Source organism: Prinia subflava, chromosome 4, assembly GCF_021018805.1.
Source record: "Prinia subflava isolate CZ2003 ecotype Zambia chromosome 4, Cam_Psub_1.2, whole genome shotgun sequence".
NCBI classification, from domain to species: Eukaryota; Metazoa; Chordata; class Aves; order Passeriformes; family Cisticolidae; genus Prinia; species Prinia subflava.
Genome location: NC_086250.1, coordinates 67,859,892 through 67,884,039, shown reverse-complemented (window position 1 = coordinate 67,884,039; position 24,148 = coordinate 67,859,892). Strand labels below are relative to the sequence as shown.

Genomic DNA, 24,148 nt, shown 5'->3' with positions numbered 1-24,148 from the left:
CACCTGCTTAGACTTTATTACACCTTACTTAAGTGAACTTATGTATACAAACATTCAATTAGTTCTCTGAGATCCACATTGTATAACTGAAAAATCTCATTGGACAAACTGGAAAATTTTTAATGTTCAAACATATTTCTAGCAGTGCTAATTGGGAAATAGTCAACTAACTGCCTATTTGATTCAAAGCAAAACCACATTGATATCTGCTGTTTGACTGGTATTTGCTTAAGAACTGTGGAAAAGTATTTCATCATCTTGCAATCTGCCTGCAACATTTGTCTTTTTCCCCAAGCACAGAATGGAAATATTTAACTATATCAATATTTTCTCCCTCTCCACTGTCAGCTTCAAAAAAAAAATCACATAATCTTGCAGCATGATTTTCAAGATTCCTTCATTCTAATTTAAAAAAATATGAATATTCACAGCCCCATTTCTACTACACTTTACTGTATGAGCCACATGTCTACATCTCCTTCTGTTGCTGTATCCTTTTGCCTCCTTGAAGCATTAAAGGTCATTTATTTTCACATTTTTCTCCGAAACTGGGTTTTATATATATGCATAAACCCAACTATACAGGCCTCAAGAAACACAAGTGGCCCCTATGCAAGAACTGTGAATATCATAATCCCAGACCAACAGGGGTGTTGGAATTGATTCAGTTCCGAAATCCAGTTCCACCTGTTCCAAAGGCAAATACCATGGTTTGGTTTGGACAAAAAAGACTCTTTGATTTCCTCATTTCAAAGGCAACAGGAGCACAACCAAGCCTATGGAACTTGCCAGTACCCCAGGCCTGCATTCACACAAAGTTTACAAAATCACAGAAAAGTTGATATATTGAAAGGGACATTTAAAGATCATGGGCAGGGACATTTTCCACTATTCCAGGTTGATCAGAGCTCTATCCTACCTGTCCTTGGACACGTCCACAGGTGGGGCATCCACAGCTTCCCTGCACAACCTGTTCTGGTACCTTACCGTGCTCAAAGCAAAGAAGATCCTCCTAATACCTGATCTAAACCTACACTCTTTTGCTTTGAAGCCATTCCTCCTTGTCCTGTCATTACATGCTCTTGTAAAAAATCTGTCTCCATCTTTTCTTGCAGACTCCCTTCAGGTACTATAGAAGGCAGCAATTAAGTCACATGGGCGCCTTATATTCTGCAGGCTGAACAATCCCAATTCTCTCAGCCTTTCCTCATAGGAATGGTGCTCCATCTCTCTCATATCTTGGTGGCCTCCTCTGGATTTGCTCTAACAGGTCCATGTCCCTCCTATGCTGAGGAGCCCAGAGCTGAATGCAGCACTGCAGGTGGGGTCTCACCACAGCAGAGCTGGAAGGGACCTCTGGAGATGATCCAGTCCAAGCCCCTGCCAAGGCAGGGTCACCTGGAGCAGGTGACACAGGAACACATCCATGTGTGTTGTGAATATCTCCAGGAAGGAGACTTCACAACACCCCTGAGCAGCCTGTCACAGTGCTCTGCTACTCTCAACAAAAAGCTCTTCCTCGTGTTGAGGTGGAACTTCTTGGGTTTTATTTTATGGCAATTGCTGCTGGTCCTGTTGCTGGGCACTACTGAAAAGAGTCTGCCACCATCCTCTTGGCACCTGCCTTGGAGATATTTCCTTGCATTCATGAAATCTCCTCCCAGTCTTTTCCAGACTGAACAGGCCCAGCTCCCGCAGTCTCTCCTCACAGGAGAGATGCTCCAGAGGCCTCCTCATCTCTGTGGCTCCGCTGGTTCCCTCAAGGAACGCAGCCGTTCTCTGTCTCCCTTGCGCTGAGGAGCCCAGAGCCGGGCACAGCACTGCGGATTGCCTCTCTGGAGTCCAGAACACCGCACGCCGTCCGGCTCCGTCCGGCACTGCAGGAGCCCCTGGCGGCCCCGCTGCGGGCGCCGCCCCCGGGGCTCGGGGCGGGTCCGGGGGCGGTGGCGGCGGCGGGGGCAGCGCGGCCATGGCCATGGCGGCCGCGGCGGGGGCTCGGGCCGTGCGCTGCGCGCTCTGCCGGGGCGGCCCGAGGCGCTGGTACCGCACCGAGCGCGGCGTCTACGGCTACAAACCGCGGAAGGCGGCGGGCGGGCGGGCCGAGGAGCAGCGCGGCGCCGGCAGAGCAGGTCGGACACCCCCGGGGCCGCGCCGGGCTGAGGGAGAGCGGCGGGGGCTGCCCCGGAGCGGGGCCGGGGCGCGGAGCGGCCGCTCTGAGGGGTTGCGTGTGTTGTTCCCGGCGGGGCAGAGCGGGGCAGACCCGCTCCGAGAGCTCTTGGCTGTGGTTTGTGCACGCCTGGGGTGCCTGGCCCCGCTCCACGGGCTGAGGCGGCTGTGAGAGCACCGACTGCTGAAGTTCGTCAGCGATGGGCTCTCGGAGAGTTCTGCTGCCCATGGAGTACCTCTGCCACGCGTCTGTCATTCTCCTTTTATATCCTGGTGCTTGAACTAGCCGAGCTGAGCTTGTGAGACACTTAACGGGTTGTGGATGCCCCAGCCCTGACGGTGTTCAGAGCCAGATGGGATAAAACTCTGAGCAGTCTGGTTTAGTGGGAAGTGTCCCTGCCTACGGCCAGGGGTTGGTTTGCACAGGATGGTCTTGTAAGGTCCCTTCCAACCCCTTAACATTTTAGGATTCCATGATTAAGTACAGGTAACTCTCTCCTGTAGCAATGCTGTGTTGCTTTTAGCTCCGTTTTACAGTGCAGAAATGTGATTTCAAGCCGCAAACTCTTCTAGGTAGGAGTGTGGTCCTTGCAGTAACTTTACTCTGGCGACTCTGGTAGGAATTAAACCCTTTGCCCAGAAGCCGGAGTGAAATCAGTTTGTAGCTCCTGGACACCGAGGCCAGTCACAAAGTAACCTCCTTGTTAATGATTAACATATTTCTATGTAACATTTTAAAAATTGCTTTTGAAGGCCTCCTTGCTGAGAGCATTGTGGGCAGTGTTAGCCTTCTGTCTGGGTTATGTCCCTCAGTTGTAGAACCCAGTAGAGAAAAGGGCCTGTTTTGAATGGGCTGACTGTGATTGTAAACGCTGGAGCAGTGTTGGCAATAGAAATACAAGTGTCAGAGAAATAACCTTGTGATATGGTCTGAGAATTGCATTGTTTTGGAAAACAAAAGCCTTCAGACATGACTACTGTCAGTGCTGTGTTTTTACCAGGATGAAAAATGCCTCTACATTAGGAATGCTTTATGAGCTGGTTCATGCCATTAATTTGTAGCAGGTTGTGCTTGCAGTATGTCTTATTGTTTGCAGTTTATCAGCCTGGTCTGTGGCTGTGCTCCGTGACAGTGATGTGTGTGTGACCTCTCAGCTGGTCACATTCTGCCCATGTCAATAATTTTTACTGCATTTGGCTCAGCACATGCTCTTGGCTCCTGAAGACAGACTTTGGTTTTTTTTGAAGTCATGGGACCTGGATTGTTGTTAAGACCCAATCCTGTCATTCCAGCAAGGAACAAGGAAGAATAAGTGATCGGATTGAGTTGGCTTAGGAAATAAGACTATACACTGGTAATGTGCTGTTCTTGACTTGGACCTACTTGTTTGTAGTGGTTTTGGTTTGCCACCGTTGTAAAGAGATTCGAAGCAAAATGAAGTGGCTTTGCATATGTTTACAGAAGCCTAAGCTATGAGGGGAACTGCAGGGGAAATCTAGACTGTACTTGCTTGAAAATTGGATAGGGGAGCAGATTTAGCAGTTTGCTGATGGGAGCTGTTGTGGGGTAATAAGGTAGAAACAACTGCATAAAAAAGCTTGCTTCCCAGCCAGAACCTTGATGGTTGCAGCAGACAAAACATTCCTGTGTTGATGCTGTAAGTGGATTTAATGTGAGCATGTGTGTGATAATGTTCTGCTTTCTTTTTGGTTTCAGTTGACCATTCTCTTGCTCGTTTAATAACTGCCTATGCTGAACATGGCCACAAAGCAGCCAAAATAAACCCACTGTTTGCTGGCAGAGCTGTTATGAACATGGTACCTGAAATCCAAGAGCTGGCTGAAGTTCTTCAGGGTCCTCTCGTTACTACAGGTGAGTCCACAGCCTTATCACAGCAAATTCTGTTCATGGGTGATTCATTGAGGGGCTGTGGCCTCTCAGATACTGAGTGGTGGCTCAACCAGTGATGAAAACTGTTAGACAGAAAATTGTCAAGTTCAGCATACATCTGTCTGTTGCAGAAATTGTAGTGCTGTGAGAGGCTGCCTTCTAGCATCTTTGGAAACCATGAAAATTTGTACTTGTTCTTACAACTACTGGGGTTAAACATTAATTTCTTGTGTTACTGTAACATTCTATTTTTTACCATAATACTTAACACTATAATGAAGGTTTGAAAGTACAGGGGCAGAAGTCAAGAACTGTTTTTTCTTGGCTCTCTTAGAGCCTTGCTGTGGCCTTAAACAAAGGAGGAGGGTCTCTCTCATTGCTTTATTTTCTCCAAAACAGGCCTTAGTGCTTCCCCCTCATCCCCCAAAGTGACTAATAACATTTATTTCCCACCAGGACTTATAAACATGGGAAAAGAGGAGGCTTCTGTAGAAGATGTGATGGCTTATCTTGACCACGTATACTGTGGGCATATTTCCATAGAAACAAGCCAGCTTCCAACTTTGGAGGAGAGAGAATGGTTTGCTAAAAGGTTTGAAGAGCTGAAGCAAGAAGCATTTACACCTGAAGAGAAAAAGCACTTGTGCAAACTGATGCTGGAGTCCCAGGTACTTTGTTCCCTGTTACTGCATTGTAATGTCATGGAGTCTGTCATGGAGCCTTTGCTATTCTGGACATGATTCATGCAGAAAAAGAACAATCACTATTCTGAAAAGCTTTGACAGTGTGCAGAAGGAGGAAGTACAAGGTTTTGCCTGAAGCAGTGCAATGCAGGAAATCTCACTGGAGTTTGTTGCTGAATTTACTTACCAACCATTACTGAAATAATGATGCTATAAACCTATGAATAATCAGTCTTCAAAAGTGAGATACTCTTAGATTAATGATCTGACAGCTCATGTTAATGTTACTAATGGGAGCACAATGTTGAGCAGAGCTCTGTGAAATCTTGTGCTCTGGCTTAGCTGTTCTGTGTTTTCTTCTCACCCTCATGCTGATCTGTGTTATTGCCCTCAAAGTATGCTGCCCCTCAGGGTTTTGGAAGAACAAATCAGAGCTGGACTGAGGTTTTATCATATAGCACTGGCAGATATGGTGCTTTTCAGCAAGGAACCTTTGTTCAGTGCCTTCTGTAAGGAAACGAAATATTTATGCACTTTTGAAATGTATAGAGAAAATTTATTCCAATACTTCTGTACTGTGAAAAGTTTTAATTTTTTTCCCCTTTTCTTCCCATGCTATCCAGAAGGATTGAAAGGTAGAAGAGCAGGATCTGTGAAGGTTGGAAAGGTAGAAGAGCAGGATCTGTGAAAGTGTCCCTGTTTCCAGTTTTCCAAGAGGAAGGAGTGTTAAATGTAACATTTACCAATGGCTAAATGGAAGTATATGGCCCACTTTGTATTTTTTGTCTCCTCTTTGGCAGTTAGAGGAATTTGATGGTGACACAGGAGGTTGATAATGGGATCCTGATGTGCTCTACTTTAATTTCAATATGACCAGAACTATACTAAGAGTATAGAATTTAACCCTGACAGAAAAAAACCCTGCTTTTATATGTAATTAGTTTTGTGTATATTATTCCTTAGAACTGAATATTGCTCAACTAGCAGTTAGCTCAGATCTTTGGGTGTGGCTTAGTTCTTCCCTTTTCACTTACAGACTTAATTTAGATTCTGTCTTCAGCTGCAAAAACTAAAGAAATTTCCAGTGCTTCCAAAACTTGGTTACTTATTTGAGCTTTCTAGAAGGAGGTAAATGGAGAGAAGCGAGAAGAAAATGGACTGAATACAGATTCATTTGTTTTTCTTCTCTCAAGCATTCTACCTATATAATAAGGACTGTGCCAAATGTAAATCAAAATGAAACTCTGCTTTGCTAGCACTTTGTATCTCAGGATCATTATGGTTTGTTCTGTAAAAGAACACCATTCCTAAATTCCAACCTAAAACTGGTAAACTACCAAGGACTTTTTAAATTAGTCTGATGTTACAGTTCTTCTTGAAGCACTTTCCATGTGAGACAGAGAAAGTTTGGTCCTCAATGCAACATTTTTCTGCTTAGGAGGAGATAAAAGCTGATTTTTTACAGTCGTCATAGCTTCTGGTCTCAGACTGTGTGGGTGGAGAGTGAGCTGAGACTTTTCAGGGGTATGTTTAGATTTGTATGCCTCAAGGGTTTAAACATAAATTACGTTTCAATTTTAGAAACAGAAAGCTGCTGCTTGAAATAGCCTAATACTGAAGTTGTCCTGTTTTTAATAGGAGTTTGATCACTTCTTGGCCACCAAGTTTGCCACAGTGAAGCGGTATGGCGGGGAAGGGGCAGAGAGCATGATGGGCTTCTTCCACGAGCTGTTCAAGATGTGCGCGTTCAGCGGGGTCACGGATGTCATCATCGGAATGCCCCACCGCGGAAGGCTCAATCTGCTCGCCGGCTTGCTTCAGCTTCCTCCTGAGGTAAGAGATTTATAATCTCTGGGCAGTTATCACAATCCTGGACTCCTAAACCTTGGAGTGGATTGTGATAAGGTCCAAAAGAAGTGGGGTGGTGACAGAGGGCTGATAAAGGACCACGCGGGGTCTTAAGGGTTGGCAGTTCCGAAGCACCTTTAATGTCCGAAGGCAACCGGCACCATAAGACAGAGAACAAAGAAATGCTTTTTAAAGAGGGGTGGTACAAAAATGAGGAACCAATCAGTAACTTTCAGGGGTGGGGTATGGGATCCCCCCATAGCGGGAGAACCAATCAGGGAAAACACGAAGGTGTGATTTGAACATGTTGCCAAATGGGGAACAGAGTTGGGGAGAACATTCCAGAACTGGGAGGTGGGTCTGGGATGATGGACATGGGGTGGGCGTGGGATGAGATAACAGTTGGGTTTGACAGAAATGGGGTCTGAACCCTGGATGGGGTTTGGGGGAATAAACCATTTTTCAGGGGATACCACAGGCAGTTGCCTGGTTTATCTGCAGTACAATAAACCCCTGAAAGTTTGCCATGTTGTAAGTGCTGGAGCAATAAAATGTTACCTGTGTGAGAGCGTTCTCCCTTCCTATCAACACTTCAGTGAACTGTCTGCAAGAGACTGTTAAAAGAACTCTAATGAAGGGTTTTATGTGCTGTTACTTAGAAGCATCCTTGCAATTTCAGGAGTGGGAGAGTGTTTTTCTTTCAACATGTCAGTGAATCAGAAAAGGGTTTTAACCAAATCTGTTTCCACGCAGCTCATGTTCCGCAAGATGCGTGGTTTGAGTGAGTTTCCAGAGAATTCAGCAGCCATTGGGGATGTTCTCTCTCACCTGACATCTTCAGTAGATCTGGACTTTGGCTCCCACAGACCTGTGCACGTCACCTTGCTCCCCAACCCCTCACACTTAGAAGCCATCAACCCAGTGGCTGTGGGCAAGACACGAGCCAGGCAACAGACCCTGCTCGATGGCGATTACTCCCCAGAGAGTTCTGCACAGCCTGGGGACAAAGTTATTTGCCTGCAGGTATTTTGCTCACATATTGTGATTTATATTTGTAAGACTTACTGGGCTAGAGTGTGAACAAAAGTGTACATAGAAATATCAAACAAAACTGAGTTAATGTATGATATAAAGAAATGGGATCTTCTTTATGGGGAAAGAGGAGGTCAAGGAAGATTTCCAGGTGGCATTTGTGACGATGCTGGCATTAAAATAATTGCACTTCTAGGAGTTCTGAATAACTGATTCTGATACTTCCCTTTACTTTAGCAATATTCTCCACTGAGAATCATGTGTGCCTTTCCTCACTTTTGCATTTAAACTGCCACTGGAAGCCTTCTTTCAAATTAATGGGTTTGGAGAAAAGCTGTCAACAAGGCTGCAAAATGTTCAGGAAGATATAGAATTTTGTCATTTTGTCATGGCATTTTTGAAGACTCTGCTGGAATTAGTTTTTACTCCTTGAACTTGTATAGCTGTGGAAGCAATCCTAAATAGTTCCTTGATAAAATTTCTTCTCTTGCATTGACCTCAACTTGGAAAAACAAGTGAATTGAACTCTTAACATTTTAAAGCTAGGAGTAAAAACAAGTTGAGCAGAAATGTTCTGTAAAGTATAAAAAATATGGAGGAAGTTACATGGAGGAGTGAAAACGTATTTCAGTTAAAAAAATGTTTTGCTTTCTTCTGGAAGGGTGCAGATATTGTCAAAAAGCAGACATGAGAATACAAAAAAATCTGGGCAAGTTGAGGTTCTTAGTTTTTTATTTGAAAAAAGTCTTTAGAGCTTGCAAGTGCAGCCAACTTTTGCTGCCCAATATGTCTCCATCTTTCAGTGCAGTTATGTCTTAGTTTGAGGAGATACTGTTGTTTCTTTCTCATAATGGTAGATCTTCACCATGTAGTAATGAAAGTACTGTGACTCTTTAAACAAAGATTCTTCAGGATATGTGCACCCTCCCTATCCAAGAAGAATTTCACTTCTTAGGGTTTGTGGGGGTAAGTGGTGGGGAGGATTGCATAGCAGAGAAGAGAAACATTTGATTCTGTGCTAAACACCTCCATGTTAGTAAACTGATTCAAAGTATTCCTAAAGGAAGAAAATGTATCATGTAGCCTGCCTGTCATTACTTGTGATTGTGTCTTTAAAAGGTACAGAAGTGGGATTGAAAACAGGCAAATTTTAGTTGTAATTGTTAACTGCTCTCATTCAGTTAATTGAGAAGAAAGATGAGCAGGCATCTTGTGTTTCAGAATCTTATTTTGGGAGTTTGTCTTTGAACTTTCTGTTTTTACAGTGCTTTCTCTTGAGAAACATAAGTGTAGACAGTCAGAACTCTAAATTGAGGTTTATACTGGCATTTTTTCTCTTCTTCCACAAGCCTCAGTACCAGAGCTTGAGGGGAGAATGAGTAAAGATGAGTTAAGGTGCCATTGTCAGTGGTGAGCTTCTTTGTCCAGGATCTGAAGGTCTCCTCTTCTGGAACTTCAGTGTGCTCAGAATTTGTAAGGATTATAAAACTCTTCTTGGTTAACTACCATGGACATCTCTGCAGTATTTAATTGTCTGTCTCTGCTGGAGAGTGATTTATTTTTCACCTTCTCACATACCTTAACTCCACTTCCTGGACATCAGGCAACTACTGATATTTATGATTTGAAATGAAATCTGAGAGTAAGATCTCACAGAAATAAATTCCACCCTCAGGGTCATCATTTGGTGAACTAAACTTGATGATTACCTTGCTTTTAGCTTTTTGCTAATGCAGCCCAGAGAAAAAAGTGCCCTAGCAAAAACTGTCTCTATCTTTTTGGTAGAATGAGTAAAGTCCTACTTGCACCACAGGACTTGAATCCTCTGGGGTTTGAGATGCATATGAACAGTCTTGTGTATTTGGATAGTCACACTGTCTTTAGGCTTTAATGCTTTGGGATGTGCTAAAGGCCATAAAGTTTTCTCAGATGTTTTAGGGTCTTCACTCAAATGCTATCACCGAGATATGTAGCCTTCTTAGGCAGCAGAAGAAACCAGGAGGGAAAAGTGAAAGCCCAACACTTCAGGAGCAAGTGTAGCATGGTAAGGGATAGAGTTGGGATGCTGGCTTGTCTCTCTTGCAGTAGTTACCTTTGCTTTGCTGTGATACCTCTTAAAAATCTGTATTTGAATGGTATAAAACCCAGTGCTGCTGTTTCACTGGTTGATGGCACCTCTGTTATCTTGGTGTACTTGCAGAAGTCTCTTAAGGCTTGAAACCACTATTCCATAGCTAGAAAGCAGAACTGTCACCTGGTTTCAATAAGCAAGTACATCAATCTGCATAGGGACTTTGATCTGCAAATGACTGAGTCTGCATTCTGTGGTCATATTCATCAATGCAGAACTATCTCCCATTTCAAAACATTGAAATGTTAGATGATATTCACTCCAGTACCTCTGGCCTTTTTTGGAAAGCTAGGTTGGATATCACAGTATTCTCCCTTCCTCTTCCAATCTATTTTTTTAATTTGCAATATTTATTTACTATTGCTATTCTGAAGTGTAGCTAAGAACTTGGGTTTTAATTCCTTCTGAAAGTTTTTTTTTTGTTTTTGCATGCTTCCATTTGGTTCATTTTCCACTTGTTTTTCTGTTCTTATCTGTTTGGTAAGGTGGAAATGGGCATAAGTCCCAGTTCACCGGCACTCAGCTTCAGCAAAGGTGCAGTGAATGCTGTGGTGAATGGCTCCCTTTGTTCAGGGGTCAGTGGCTTGCCTCTGACTGCTGCAGCTTTGCCATAGCCAGGAAACTTGCAGTCACCTGGGCACTGGTGGGTCAGTTTTTAGAGATTATAGGTCAGTTCTAGGCAGGGATTACATCAGGCATTCATGTATATGTTGGCTGCTATGACCTTGTGTTAGTGATAAGGCTCATAAACTCTCAAATCATGGAAACAGTATTCTGAAAGGGATTGAGAAGTGGGTCCAGCTGGAACTGTATCTGTTCGATGTACCCAATTTAGCAGGTCTTACTTAATGAGTTATGGTTTTGATTTATCTGTTCCATGTACCCAATGTAGCAAGTCTTACTTAAAGAGTTATGGTTTTCATTTTGCTGTTCCTCCAATGTTTCCTAATGAGACTTTTCCATCTTCCCTGATGTAGGTTCATGGCGATGCTGCTTTCTCTGGGCAAGGGATTGTTCCTGAAACACTGACCCTCTCTAATCTGCCACATTTCAGAGTTGGTGGGAGCATCCATTTGATTGTTAATAACCAGCTGGGCTATACCACTCCTCCAGAGCGAGGAAGGTCGTCCCTGTACTGCAGTGACATTGGTAGGTAGGCTTGAATCACAAGGGAGATTGCCTGTTGTGTCAGAAAGGATTTTTAACTCCAGTGTAAGCTGTGCAATGGACTTTTTATAGCAACTGCCTGTCAGCTCTAGGGAGAGATTATTATAACTCCATGTTTCATGGTAGAGTAGGAATTAAAATTATTATTACTATTATTTCCTCCTACTAGCAACAATTCCAATGCTAAAAATATGCCCTCCCCTATCTGCTTTATGGCAAAGACTAAACATCAAGGGAAAATCTTGTCATATTTTTACAGGATGTGATAAAATAATTGCAACATTTCTGTGAAGTCTTGATAACTCAGTTTCTGTCATATTATTGACAGCTTTTAAAAAGGTACTGCAATAGAGTATATAACAGATTTATTTTAAATATATCTTGTTAAATTTTATAAAAATCATCCCAGTGTGTTTTCTGAGCAAGATTTTTAGGTCAGATACTCCTCCATTTTTGCTGTTTTGTTTGTTGTCATGTGAGTCTTCTGAGCTTTCAGTTTAAAAATGAAGCTCAAGACCTTTCTATGCCTGAACTAGAAGATTTGTTTTGGACTGATCTTCCTTAGTGATAAACAGATATATTATCAGTAAGATCAGAGACATAGTAGTTATCTTGGACATGACTCCTACAAGTAAAAATAAACTTTTGTATGCTTTTGACCTAACATCAAGCATTTGCCTTATGGTTTCATCAAACCAATCAAGTACATTCATTAAATCTGATAAGGTAGATAGCATATTTTATTACTGTTTTCCCTGGGCTGGTTTTGTGTTATGGATTGTTTTTGTTTGGGTTTGTTTTCTTGCCTCCATCCTTAGTTTTCCTTTCCTCTTACCTGTCAGTGAGGAGGGGCTGTTATGTAGCTGAGCTTTAATATTTTGCTAGGGAGGGAAACTTGACACGAGACAGGAATGGCTGGAGTATCTTAGTTTCTCAGAATTTGGACAGATAAAGTACAAAAGGAGCATTGTTGCTTGCAGCCAAATTGTCATACAGGAGAGGGTGTTAAGATATTGACATTTTACAGAGTTCTCTTTAATGAAGTGATTTTTCTGCCTGGAGGAGCAGTGGACAGAATGATACTCCCTTCTAATAAGGGAGAAAGTTGCTTTTGGCCTGTATGAATTCATAGTTGTGATAGCTTAGGATAAGAAGGATATAAAACTCAATTTCTGTTTGAAAAAGAAGCAATCAAGTAGTTCTGTCCCAGTTCCTGTACACTACCAGATTAATATGATGCAGGAACAGTGTATAAAAAGTCCTTGGGAACAAAGTGCTTGTAAAGAAGTTGTGCTCAGACTGACAAATACAACGGGCTGGGTTAATTGCATGTTCTCTCAGGCAAGACTCCTCTCCTTACCCCCGTTCTCATCCCAAAGAACATATTTTTTTAATTTATTTTTCTTATACTTCCTTTGCATGGGTTGTCTGTAGTTTCAGCAGAGCAGGGCAGATGTGTGCCTGCTTTCTTTGGAAGGGGTTGGGTGTGACTGCTGTTGTGTTTTGAACCCCTGGGCAGGTAAAATCATTGGCTGTGCAGTTATCCATGTGAACGGCGATGACCCTGAGGAAGTGGTCCGTGCCACACGCCTGGCTGTGGAGTACCAGCGCCACTTCCGCAGGGATGTCATCGTGGACTTGCTGTGCTACAGGCAGTGGGGCCACAACGAGCTCGATGAGCCCTTCTTCACCAACCCCAGCATGTACAAAATCATCAGGTAAGGGTTGCACCACCAAGACATATCTGCATCACCTGAAGTCTTGCTGCTGCAGCAGAAGTTTCTGTGTGGGATCCTTTGATGTATCCACAGGTTGTTACACATACAAGATGTCAATGAGCAGTCATTACTCTTGGCTCTTGAATGTGTGGCTTGGTGCTTTCTGGAGAACAATCTTGGACCTAGCTCTTGGGTTTCAAATTTGTGACCACTGGTAATCAGAGGGCAAAGTTGCCTTCCATGTGCCATGGGGAAGCGTGCATGATGTGGGAGAATGGGCAGGAAGCCAGCGTGAATGTTTGTCTTCTCTGCCTTGTCCTGCTGCTTCCAGTGGGGAGTCATCTTTATAAGCATTTAATTGTATTCAGATTCCATCCTTATCCCCGAAGAAAAACACACAGAAATTCACTTGCCAGTGAATTCTGGTATTTTAGGTGAAGCGTTTATGGAATGGTTGCCTTGATTCTCTCCAGTGCAGAAATCCTACTGTGAATTTCTCTGATGAAAATATGCATGGTAACACAGAGGGAGTTTCTTAACTTGTAACTGCCGACTATAGCACTTTTTATTTTACTTTTTTTAACAAAGGACTATAAAACACATCTCTAAGAGAACTGTTATCTTTCTGAAAATGCCAGAAAAGTGAACTCCAAGCAAATAAGTATAATGCACCGGGACGGCATTTATTTGACTTTTCCATGGTACTTGACTGTAGTAGGGTGGTATTTCCTTGTTCTCCTGTGACGCTGTTTTCAGGCTTAGTGTGTGTGTGGTTTGATTCCCTCCCTGGCAGATCCCGTAAGAGCATCCCAGACACGTACGCAGAACACCTCACGGCTGCCGGGCTCATGACTGAGGCTGAGGTGTCTGAGATAAAGACCGCGTGCTATTCGAAGCTGAACGATCACCTCACCAACATGACCTCGTACAGCCCACCTCCCACCAACCTGCAGGCTCACTGGAAAGGCCTCATGGAGCCTTCTGCCACAATCACCACCTGGGACACGGGCATGCCCGTGCCTCTGCTGCAGTTCATTGGAGTCAAGTCTGTGGAGGTGCCTGAAGAGCTCCAGATGCACGGCCACCTGCTGAAGACCTATGCACAGGTGAGTAGAGCATCATGATACTTCTGATCCCATGGCTCCAAGGTACAGCCTGTTACAGGAAAAAGTCTAAACACAGCAGAGAATAGCATGGTATTCTCTAGGGAAAACAGCTCACTCTGTTTCAAGGCTGAGATGATGCCGTTTTTCCTCCAATTCTGAAGAAAGACTTCTTCCCCTAGGTCTGACCATGTACTTTAGTTTGTTATTTCAACAATATTTTACAGCAATGAAGAAAAAAGCTTACAGAAAATACAGTTTATTATTCTTACAAATAGAAAGAAACTATTATGATACCTTACTAACATTTATATAGTTGATAATTAGAATGAATACTTTGTGAAGGAATGACTCAGGACCCTGGCAACAGTGTACACACTTTCTAAAGCCAGTAGTGAGTGTTTTATGACATACATATAAACACTAGACAACATGTGGCCAAGTTTGGCAGTCAGGGTTTGATAGCTCCTAAGCTGGTGTTTGGTTTGGATCAGTTTGGAGTTTGTGAGTGTTTCCCTTTGATGGATGATGAATGTGTGCAGGTGTCTGCTTGGCAGCCAGAGAGAGGTTGTGAGTTAAGTATTTCAAAAGATTGATGTTTTCATCTTCCCAGCCCAAGGCAAGAACTCCACAGCTCAGTTTGATCATTTGTCTGCAATTCTGCAGGCCAGAACAGGGAAGAGTTCTGGAGACTGAAATACTTACAGCTGCTATCTTTCATCACTGCTAACCAGACAGACCAGAAGTCTGTCAAGACTACTCTCTGTGCTGTGCTGATTTTAAATATTTTCAGACTAGGATTAATTCATCAGTCCACAGTCTGTTGACTGAGAGGTGACACGTGGATCACCTATGGTTCTGTGGTCCTCAGGCAACCTTCTTCAGGATGTGCTGAGATCAGACTCTGTATTCTAACCCAGCCTAAGATGGCTGCAGGAATATAGCATTTCTCTCTGTAGTGTGTTGGTTTTTTCCTAGCTTCTGATATTAGTCTGTGCCACCAAAAGAGCTGCAGATGGAAAAAGACAAAATAGTCATTTTTTTCTTGTTCTTTATTTGCTTAGTCAAGAGTTCAGAAAATGGAGGAAGGAAAAAAGCTGGACTGGGCAACAGCTGAAACTTTAGCATTTGGTTCTCTGCTGAGCCAAGGTAAGAGGCAACTAGACAGCAGACAGTAAAATAATTTTGCTTTAATGTCAGTAAAGGATAACATTAGATTTCTTAGGTGTTTCTAAGTAAAAAGATTGCTATGATGTATAAATTTGACAATTTGCATGGTCTAAGAGAAGATAAATATGAATCCTATGTGTCACTAATATTTGTAGACTGAGTCTTAAATATCTTCAAACAACTGTAGCTCCCTCTCACTCCCCAAAAACATTTGTGCATAGAGCTGAGGACATGAGCAGTGCAGCTGACATCAGTGGAGCTCCCAAGTACTTTGCATGCTTTATGCTGCTATTTCTTCTTCCTCCTCCCTAGCCTGAACTCAAATCTTCATTTACATATGATACAGAATGCACTTTTTTTTTGCAGTTTGCTTCAGTAAATTGAGCCATTTTACCCAAAATAATGTCAGAACATCTGTGTGCTTGAGAGTTGGAGCTGTTGCTGGTTAAGAATTGCATCTCAGATTTGATGTTGCTGATGAGGGGAAATCCAGAAAGAGATATAACAAGAGAAAGAATTATTTCCTGCCTGTTCTCTTTTTACATGACTTGCTGATCTGGTGTTGTGTTTATTGCTTGGCAAGGGTTTAATATCAGACTAAGTGGACAAGATGTTGGCAGAGGAACCTTTAGCCAACGACACGCGATGCTGGTTTGCCAAGAGACAGATGATACCTACGTTCCTCTGAACCACATGTCCCCAGACCAGAAGGGTTTCCTAGAGGTAGGTTCTGTGGCCCACAAGACAACCTTCTTCAAATTGTGCTGAAACAATGCATTTCTTTAAGCTGCTGAGACATATGTAGGCACAGTGTATGTTCTGGCAAAACCGAGACACCGAGACATAAAGACTGTCAGGGCATCCCTGTTCTTTTTTGTTACAAATTACACCTTTAACAAAGGGGTTTACTTTTCCTTGAGAGATCAAATATTATTCTTTTCCTCTTCAGTGCCTTCATTCAAAAGCAAAAAATCAATGCCTATCAATTGGCTTTAGGAGTGTGTGTCCTCTGCACTGATTGCCTGGTTCAAGTGCTTCTTGACCCTTGGTTGTCTTCTTCTTCATCCACCCCTGCCAACAATTTCCTTTTGTTAGGTGAGTAACAGTCCCTTGTCTGAAGAAGCTGTGCTTGGGTTTGAATATGGAATGAGTATTGAGAGCCCTAAGTTACTGCCAATTTGGGAAGCTCAATTTGGAGACTTCTTTAATGGAGCCCAGATAATATTTGACACTTTCATCTCTGGAGGTGAGTGTACAAGCAACTAAAATATTTAAGAATTAATCATTTGTGTTATGCACATTTTTAGAAAATCCTTTCTCTTTCAAGTAAAAGGGCAACATGTTGTGCAAAGATTTCTGTTTTCTCAAGAAGTCCTATGAGCTTGCCTGGAGGTCCTGACTTCTGTGCAGCTTTTCTCTGAAGAAGTACATCTAAAATGAAAGACTGCTTGGCAGAGTACAGTCATTACAAAAGGGCAATTAATTATACTAATGGCCTTTCTTCCTCCATATGTATTTTACTGTGTGTATATATGGTTGATAGCTTTATAGCATCTGAAAAATTCCTGAAGCAATAAAGAAGGAAAATAGTGATTATTTAAAAGAAACCAAAAAAAACCCCACAGCAACACCTTACTAAGTTTGTCTCTAACGTGTTTTCTGAGTGCTCAGATATAAAACCTCTGTAGTCACAGATGGAATATCAGAGGCCCTCTTATCCCACCCACATGTATTTGAAGCTGGGATGAATTACCTTCTGGATTTGACTCTCTCTTGTACAGTGCAGGAGGTTTGGCAGAGCTCAGGGGAATGAGCACTGCTGTGTTAGCCAGGACTGGCTCACAGGATAACGCTGGGATCACACTTGCAGAGATGAAGTTTTAAAATTTCACTGTGTCATGTGCTCCATGTGGAGACAACTCTTCTAGGAGCCCAGAGCTACCAGATGATTTCAGAAACTTCAGATCACCTTACATGTGTTATTTCAATGTAATGAACCTCAGGGCAAAATGCCAGCAGCATGTTCCAGGCTTGTATTTAATGATGTGGAAATTGGCTATTCTTTTTCCTGCGTAGTTGGTGCAAGGTAATGTGTTCTGTGGCTTTATGTTCTGTGGAAATCATCCTTTCCTTCCTCCTCATTCTGTGTTTCTAGGTGAGGCTAAGTGGCTTCTGCAGAGTGGGATAGTAATTCTTCTCCCCCATGGCTACGATGGTGCAGGCCCTGAGCACTCGTCCTGCCGGATGGAGCGGTTCTTACAGGTACCCAGCACACCTCTCAGGGTGTCACATCCCCTGCACAGCCCTGCAGTCAGTGCTCAAAGGAGGCACCTCACACACAATCTTACCAGTTAACTGCTAAACCCATTTCTTCTCTGAAGTTGTTCCTCTCTTGAATTAGATTATTTTACTAATCTGCTCCTGTACAGGTCAGTGTGCCTTGTGTGCCTGGATTCTTTCTTGCATATTGATCTCACTGCTTGCTTTTGATGAAGTATTGCCGTATTCCCCCTGCACAGATGTGTGACAGCTCAGAAGAGGGAGTTGATGGTGACCAAGTCAACATGTCAGTTGTGCATCCCACCACCCCAGCACAATATTTCCATTTACTCCGGCGGCAAATGGTCCGAAACTTCAGGAAACCCCTCATTGTTGCTTCTCCCAAAGTGTTACTCAGGCTCCCAGTAAGCTGAAAAATGTTCTTCATCTTTTTTTTTTCCTCATTATCCTCTTTTGTGCTCTCTTCCCCTCTTTCTTTTTCCTCTGTGATCTCTGATTGCTGTTTTGGGGACAAATCAATGGAATTTTGCCTTTTTGGGGCCAAAAAGGATTGATTAATCCTCCAGGTTGAGGATTAAAGCTGGGTGGAGGTGACCTAGAAGCAGGGTTCCTTCCTGACCTGATGGTGCTCTTGGGAAGCTCATCAACCCATTTTTCACTAGGAATAGGAAGATGAGGGAGAGGGAAGACTGTGTATTTTGTACTTACCAAAACCCTGTCTCAGTGTTCCTTTTGACTCCAGCCTGAGGGAAAAGAAGCAAGATTTGGTAACTTCCAATTCTTCTCCTGTGTAGGCTGCTGTATCAAGTTTGGAAGAAATGGCCCCAGGGACAACGTTCAAGCCTGTCATTGGTGACTCCTCAGTAGATCCTAAAAGGTAGCTCTGCTTTCTTAGAGGAGAAGCTCAAGAGATGTCCTGTCCCTTTCTCCTACCCAACAGCTCAAATTTGAGGTGATATGAAAGAGGCGACTTTGAGGGGAAAATGTTTTATGGTGGGTGACTGTGGTTAGTTTTACTTCTCCTTTTTCTCTGGTAACTGTTGGTAGTTACCACATCTGTCTGCAAAGCAGTGAAGTGTTTAGGCTGTCACCCCTTGGCCTCACAGGGAGTTTGTGACTGTAGTTACCAACTTGATGGGTCCTATTCTCTACCATGTCCATTAGCTGACAGTCACTGGAGCAGCTGTGACATGAATCATAGAATCATAGACCTGTTTAGATTGGGAAAGACCCCGAAGATCATCAAGTCCAATCTTAGCCCAGCACTGCCAAGTCCACCACTAAACCATGTCCCAAGTGTCACATCCAGATATTTAAATTCCTCCAGGATGGTGGCTCCACCACTGCCCTGGGAGGCCTGTTCAAGTGCTTGACTTTCAGTGAAGAAATTTTTCCTAACATCCAATCTAAACCTCCTCTGATGCAACTTGAAGCTGTTTCCTCTTGTCCTATTTGTGTTACCTGAGAGAAGAGATGAACTCCCACCTGTTTACAACCTGTCAGGGAGTTGTAGAGAGTGAAAAGGCACCTGCTGAGCCTCCTTTTCCCCAGGCTGAGGGCCCCCAGCTCCCTCAGCTGCTTCTCACAGGATTTGTGCTTCAGACCCTTCACCAGTTCCATTCCCTTCTCTGGACATGCTCCAGCACCTCAATGTCTTTCTTGTCATGAGTGGCCCAAAACTAAATCTAGATTTTTTGTTCTGGGGCTAGAATGCCTGATCTGATGAGGTGGGGCAATAACAAAGTGTGTGTACATCTCTCTCCCTTCAGATATTACAGTGAATCCCGTTCTCAACGACCAATTCAGCCTTAATTTTTTTCCTCTTATCTGCTCCTTGCCCCAAGTCTGAGCCTCCTTCCTCTTCACTTCCTGACCTCCAATCAAAAGGCTGGAAGTACCTTAACATCTTGGGGTTTTTTAAATGGGATGGTGAGGCACAAAGGGTGTATTTATCTCATTGCTTTTTCCAGTAAGATTAGGCAGCCAAGACCTCTGTGATTGCAGGAGGGTGTAGTGTCTCTCAGCAGGCAGTCTTGCTTTGGCATGGCAGAGAATTGTCCTCTGGAGGGACTTTTCTCCCTCTGGTTTATTTTCTACAGAGAGTGCAGAAATGACTGGCTTTGACTGGGTGTTTAATTTTTAATAGTCAAAGCTAAGAAAGATCAATCCCATTGTAAGGTAACTTTCCCAGAATTGCTGAAGAAACAGGACCTCTGGCATACTGTGCCCAAAAGTTAGTTTGTCAACTGTTGGAGGGAAGGGAAGGCAAAGAGGAAAAAAGATAGCCTAGGCAAGCAATTTAGCTTTATGAAGTTGTCTTTAAAGTTTGACTGGGTTTTTTTTTGGTAGGAAATGTGAAGCTGTTCTGCATTAACTTTCTGTAAAACACTAAACTTGGAAACATTCTTTTTTGGTTTTAGAGTCACTCAAGTGGTGCTGTGTTCTGGAAAGCATTACTACGCTCTGGTGAAGCAAAGAGAAACACTGGGAGAGAAGCAGCACAGCACAGCTATTCTGAGACTTGAAGAGCTCTGTCCTTTCCCCCTGGAAGCTCTACAGCAAGAGTTGAGCAAATACAGCCATGCAAAAGGTCAGCCGGGTTTCTACTTTATGTTTTTAGTCTCTTTGAGGTACTGAACTAAATCTGTTGTCTATCTTTTAAGATGAAGAGCTGTAGTGGCTTTTCCCTCTTTGTTCTTCCCCTCATACATCCCCAAGTGTTTCTGGAGTGGGATGTTTCAGAAATGTTTATCACTTTTGTTAAAAGAACTCTTTTCTCTGCTACTGTTAGCTTCCAAGAAGCAGCACTAAAAATCAGAGCAAATCAGAGCATTTGAGATATTTTTTGTATTGGTCTTTGCAGTCCAATCCTTTTAGTAGCTTTTGAAAACAGCAGTAGAAAAGCAGAATATACACACAGTATACCCTAATGGTGTATAAAAAAACCCAACCTGTTCTTTCTCCGCTGAAAAGATAAATGTGTATATTTGTTATATACCCTTATCCTTCCTTTAGCCTTCATCTGGAGTCAGGAAGAACCACAGAACATGGGTCCATGGTCCTTTGTGTCTCCACGGTTTGAAAAGCAGCTGGGGCTTAAGGTAAGATGTCCCCAGGGTGTTTTAGTCTTTAAAAGGAACTTTGAAGTTCTCCTTGAATGCAAAATTCTATGGTGCTTACAACAAAAAACCTAATCCTGATGCCTAAACCAAATATGTGTTCTAATTTCATCTGCTTCTGCTCTTCATGGCACCACTGGTGAAGAGCAGGACTGGAGCATTATTTGGTGTTCAGTCAAATTAGACAGGATAATGAAAGATCCCGGGTAGGGGAGTAGGAGGAGAATGCAAAGGTGCCATTTGCTCTGGCAGATCATTCACTGTAACATCCTTGGAGCCATGGTCTTTGGGAGATGTGGGATAACTTCCTGCATTACTTCCAGCTGGGACTGCCCAGTTACCTGACAGCAGATATCACTGTGGCATCAGGACCTTGAGAATTGTTTCTGTCCTTCATTAATCATTTCCCCACAACTCAAATTCCAGCTCCGTCTTGTGAGCAGACCTCCTCTACCAGCCCCAGCAGTTGGCATTGGAACCCTCCACAACAAGCAGCAGGAAGAAGTTCTGACCCACACATTTATCTAAGTTTTCAGTGGATGGACTGCTGCTGATGTCAGTCATGTTTAGTGCCTCCTCCTGTGAAGAACAAAAGCCAGATCCTTAAGACTCTTAGTTCTCCAAAATGGAAAAAAAAAAAAAAAGGTGGAATAAGTTTGGTAATGATGAAGCAATTTTTTCATGTTGGGGAACACCTAACAATGACAAGTGCCTGTTACTCCTGATACTTCTTGTTCTCTTATACGATTTTCTACTAAAAGTCTTTATAAAATTGAAAATCCAGTCCAGGGGACAGATTGGTGAGTGACTGTGGAATACCTTGTATCTTGCTGCTTATTTGCACTTGACAGTTTGCTGGGATGGTGCATGTGTGGAAACAGGTTCTGTTTCTTCTCTTTCCACTGAAGTGTTAGTACTGCTTGAGCAAATAAATGCTTCCCCGTGTCTGGGAATGAGCCATTTCTATAGCAGAATGTTGTGGATTATATCTTTTTTCTTTTCTGGAGGGCCAGGAATGCAATCTGTTGTGGCTGTTGGTGCTCTTCTCAGTGCATGGGTTGTTAAAGCAGGGTTCCCATTGTGGGGACCATGCAGGATGGCTCCTGAAGGCTTCAGACACCACTGTTTTTCTCACCCAGAGGGTGAGAAATCCTAAGGGATGGTTTCAGCATAGCTGTCATCTGGAGAAGGGAAAGAAATCAGTCTTTATTGGGAAACAAAGGATAAAGGACCAAAATATTGAGGTTAAGTGGGAGAATAATGATGCCAAATGGAAGACAGGCATCCCAGGCTGACCCCAGTGTTGACTGCCGCACAGCGGCATTCCCACCACCACAGGATTTCTTCCAGCATTTTTCCTTTCCTGGTTTCAGGGTGAAGTTGGCACCTCATTGCTCTTTTCAATTACCTGTGCAATCAATGCTTAAGTAATCCAAACTCACCGTGAGCCAGAGAGATTTCTGAAAAGAAACAAGTAGGGTTTAACCAGATCCTTGCAGATGGAAAGTCATGGTAGGTGAGAAAAAGCAGACCACAGGCAAGATCAAGTGCATTCACTTGGGGAGACAGCTCCCAAAATCATTTCTGAAGCCTGCTTTAGTATTTCATCCTAGTTAATTCACATATTCATTCGTTCATTAACTCCATATGACCCAGAAGTTACCTCTGTAGCCTCTGTTCTGTGATGTTTCACATCACTGCTTTAGTGCATCCATCATAGCAACATGAATCATGTTTCTCCCACTTTGCTCTAGCAAACTGCACAACCTCCTGCACATCCTGAACAGCTTTATCTAATCAAGGCATATTCTGCTTTAAATTTCTGCTGATAACTAGAAAAAGGAGGCTGAAGAGTAACGTTGCTTTGGCTGCAGCTGTAGCCAAGGAAGTTGTAGAGCGCAGTTACCAGCCTTGACTGCACACTGATGATTACATAAACCCACAGCTTTTCCACTGTGACAGTGAACACAAGGGAAGACCAGACCCCGCGTTTTGAGTTTCATGTGGCCCAGACCTGACCTTGTTACACACCATTCCCCCACAGGCTGTGCAGATCTGGTTATCCAACCAAATAAAGGATGCTCAAATGTTCCAACCCTGTTTGAGCCTCCTGGTGGGAGACAGAGCTATTTCTGTAGTGCTGCTCAGCTCAGTGCCCCCAGCCCCACTGGTGTGCCATGGAGCTCCCCAGGGATCTGGGGTAGGAAGGGAGAGCTTGAGCACAGCTTTTCTCCATCAGCTGGTGCAGACTGCCTGCAGAACACTGCTCTTGTGTGATGGATAACAGATCCCAGGAGCAAGGCAAAGCACTTGCTGACTGAGGGGCCAACACTGTTTCTCCCAGCAATTTTGGATGCACACAAGGCTGTTTTCCATCTGTGCACCTTGCTCTTCTCTGCACAGTGCTGGATTGCTTTTGCTTTGGGGAAAAGAGCAGCAGAAATTAAAATAGAACCATGGAATATCCTCAGTTGGAAGGGACCCACAAGGATCACTGAGTTCAGCTCCTGGCCCTGCAGAGGACACCCCTAGTGCCACACCATGTGCCTGAGATGCTCACAGGTTGAGTGGCTAACAGAACAGGTCCCAGTCCTTGGACAGAAAATTCTGTGAGTCATTAACACAAGGAGAAGTGAACCTTTATGTGCTGGTAGATAGCAAGGAGCTAACTAGAAAGAGACTTACAGCATTTGTGCATTGGGGTGTGTCAGCATTTGCAGAGAGAAGTGCAAGTCTAGAAGGAAAAAAGTAAAGACATTGAAGGAATGAGTTGTTAAATTGAGCAGTACATTAAAGGCAGCAAAAGCTCTCAGAAAGAAAACACACCAGAAAAACAAATATTTTAGTAACATACTAAATACTAAGTAATCTTTAGTGATGTTAGTTTAGATTTAAAAAATACAATCTGAACTTCGAAGCTGGAAAATTCTGAGCACAGTAGTATTTTGAATAAGCAAGGAAAACAATACTGCAATTTTTTTTTGCTTCTGTTAGTGAAGAAGGTGACCCAGAAACATTTGTTCAGCACACCTGAAGTGGTGCATCTTTGTCAGTGTGGATTGAAGAAACCTCCTGGACCTTTTATCCAAATTGCCAAAACGGTGGCCAGTGACTTAGGAGAGTTTGCCAACAAAACCTGTACTTTAATGAACTTGTCAAATAAGTATGGCTAAAAATCTGAACGAAGGGTGATTCCAAGAAACTTCCTGAAGCTTAGCTACTCACCCAGCTATTTGGAAATTATGATCTACAAGTGCACTGCCAGCCCCATTAATTATAGACCTTTGTCAGACTGTACAAGAACTCTAGGTGAAAGTAATTGCTATGGAGTTGCTCGTTAGTATTTGTTAAATTATGAGTATATAAAACTGGAAGAAAAAACTTAGTTCTAAGTGATTTCAGAAAAGGGAAGCTATTGAACAAAGTTGTTTAGGTATTGTAGCAAGGTCTTGATTAAGAGGATTTGTTAAGGAATGCAGAGTGCAATCCAAATTATAGATTCAAAGTTTTGGAGGAGCCCTACTACTTCACACATTTTGTGTTCTCTTTTGGTAACTTAGCCTAATACAGGACAAATTCAAGCTTGTGCATCAGATCAGTTATTCAGAAAGAATAAACCCTATTTTTAATTGTCATATCTAAATCTTGCAGTAAATTCTGATGATTCTAATTTTATAGACCACTGGCTGTTGTAACTGAGAGCTTTGTAGGTATGATACCCATTTGGTGATTGTGGGATGATATTGGAATAGGTTTCCAGGTTCACTTCAGAGAATCACAGAATCACGAAATCAATTAAGTTGGAAAAAACCTCCAAAACCGTTGGACTTATGACTGATC

At 43.0% G+C, this 24,148-nt stretch overlaps 1 protein-coding gene across 1 annotated transcript; it reads left to right on the top strand.

The window, feature by feature from the left end:
• The first annotated feature begins 1,935 nt into the window (after window positions 1-1,935).
• On the top strand, window positions 1,936-21,282 carry DHTKD1 (dehydrogenase E1 and transketolase domain containing 1). The gene is made up of 17 exons (XM_063397044.1): window positions 1,936-2,129; window positions 3,884-4,039; window positions 4,514-4,725; window positions 6,379-6,573; window positions 7,342-7,611; window positions 10,729-10,900; window positions 12,438-12,636; window positions 13,430-13,742; window positions 14,804-14,888; window positions 15,493-15,632; window positions 16,005-16,155; window positions 17,065-17,171; window positions 17,429-17,593; window positions 17,984-18,066; window positions 19,610-19,779; window positions 20,205-20,290; window positions 20,735-21,282. Exons 1-17 carry the CDS (start codon window positions 1,970-1,972, stop codon window positions 20,834-20,836), a joined length of 2,766 nt encoding a protein of 921 aa, XP_063253114.1. The 5' UTR covers window positions 1,936-1,969; the 3' UTR covers window positions 20,837-21,282.
• The last annotated feature ends 2,866 nt before the right edge of the window (window positions 21,283-24,148 follow it).

What these genes read in the sequence shown, in the direction of transcription:
- DHTKD1 (XM_063397044.1), top strand. Translation starts at nt 1,970, where the DNA reads ATGGCCATGGCGGCCGCGGCGGGGGCTCGGGCCGTGCGCTGCGCGCTC. An exon ending in TGCTGAAGACCTATGCACAG is followed by an intron (nt 13,743 to 14,803) that starts GTGAGTAGAGCA and finishes TTATTTGCTTAG; the next exon opens with TCAAGAGTTCAGAAAATGGA. An exon ending in CAAATACAGCCATGCAAAAG is followed by an intron (nt 19,780 to 20,204) that starts GTCAGCCGGGTT and finishes TCCTTCCTTTAG; the next exon opens with CCTTCATCTGGAGTCAGGAA.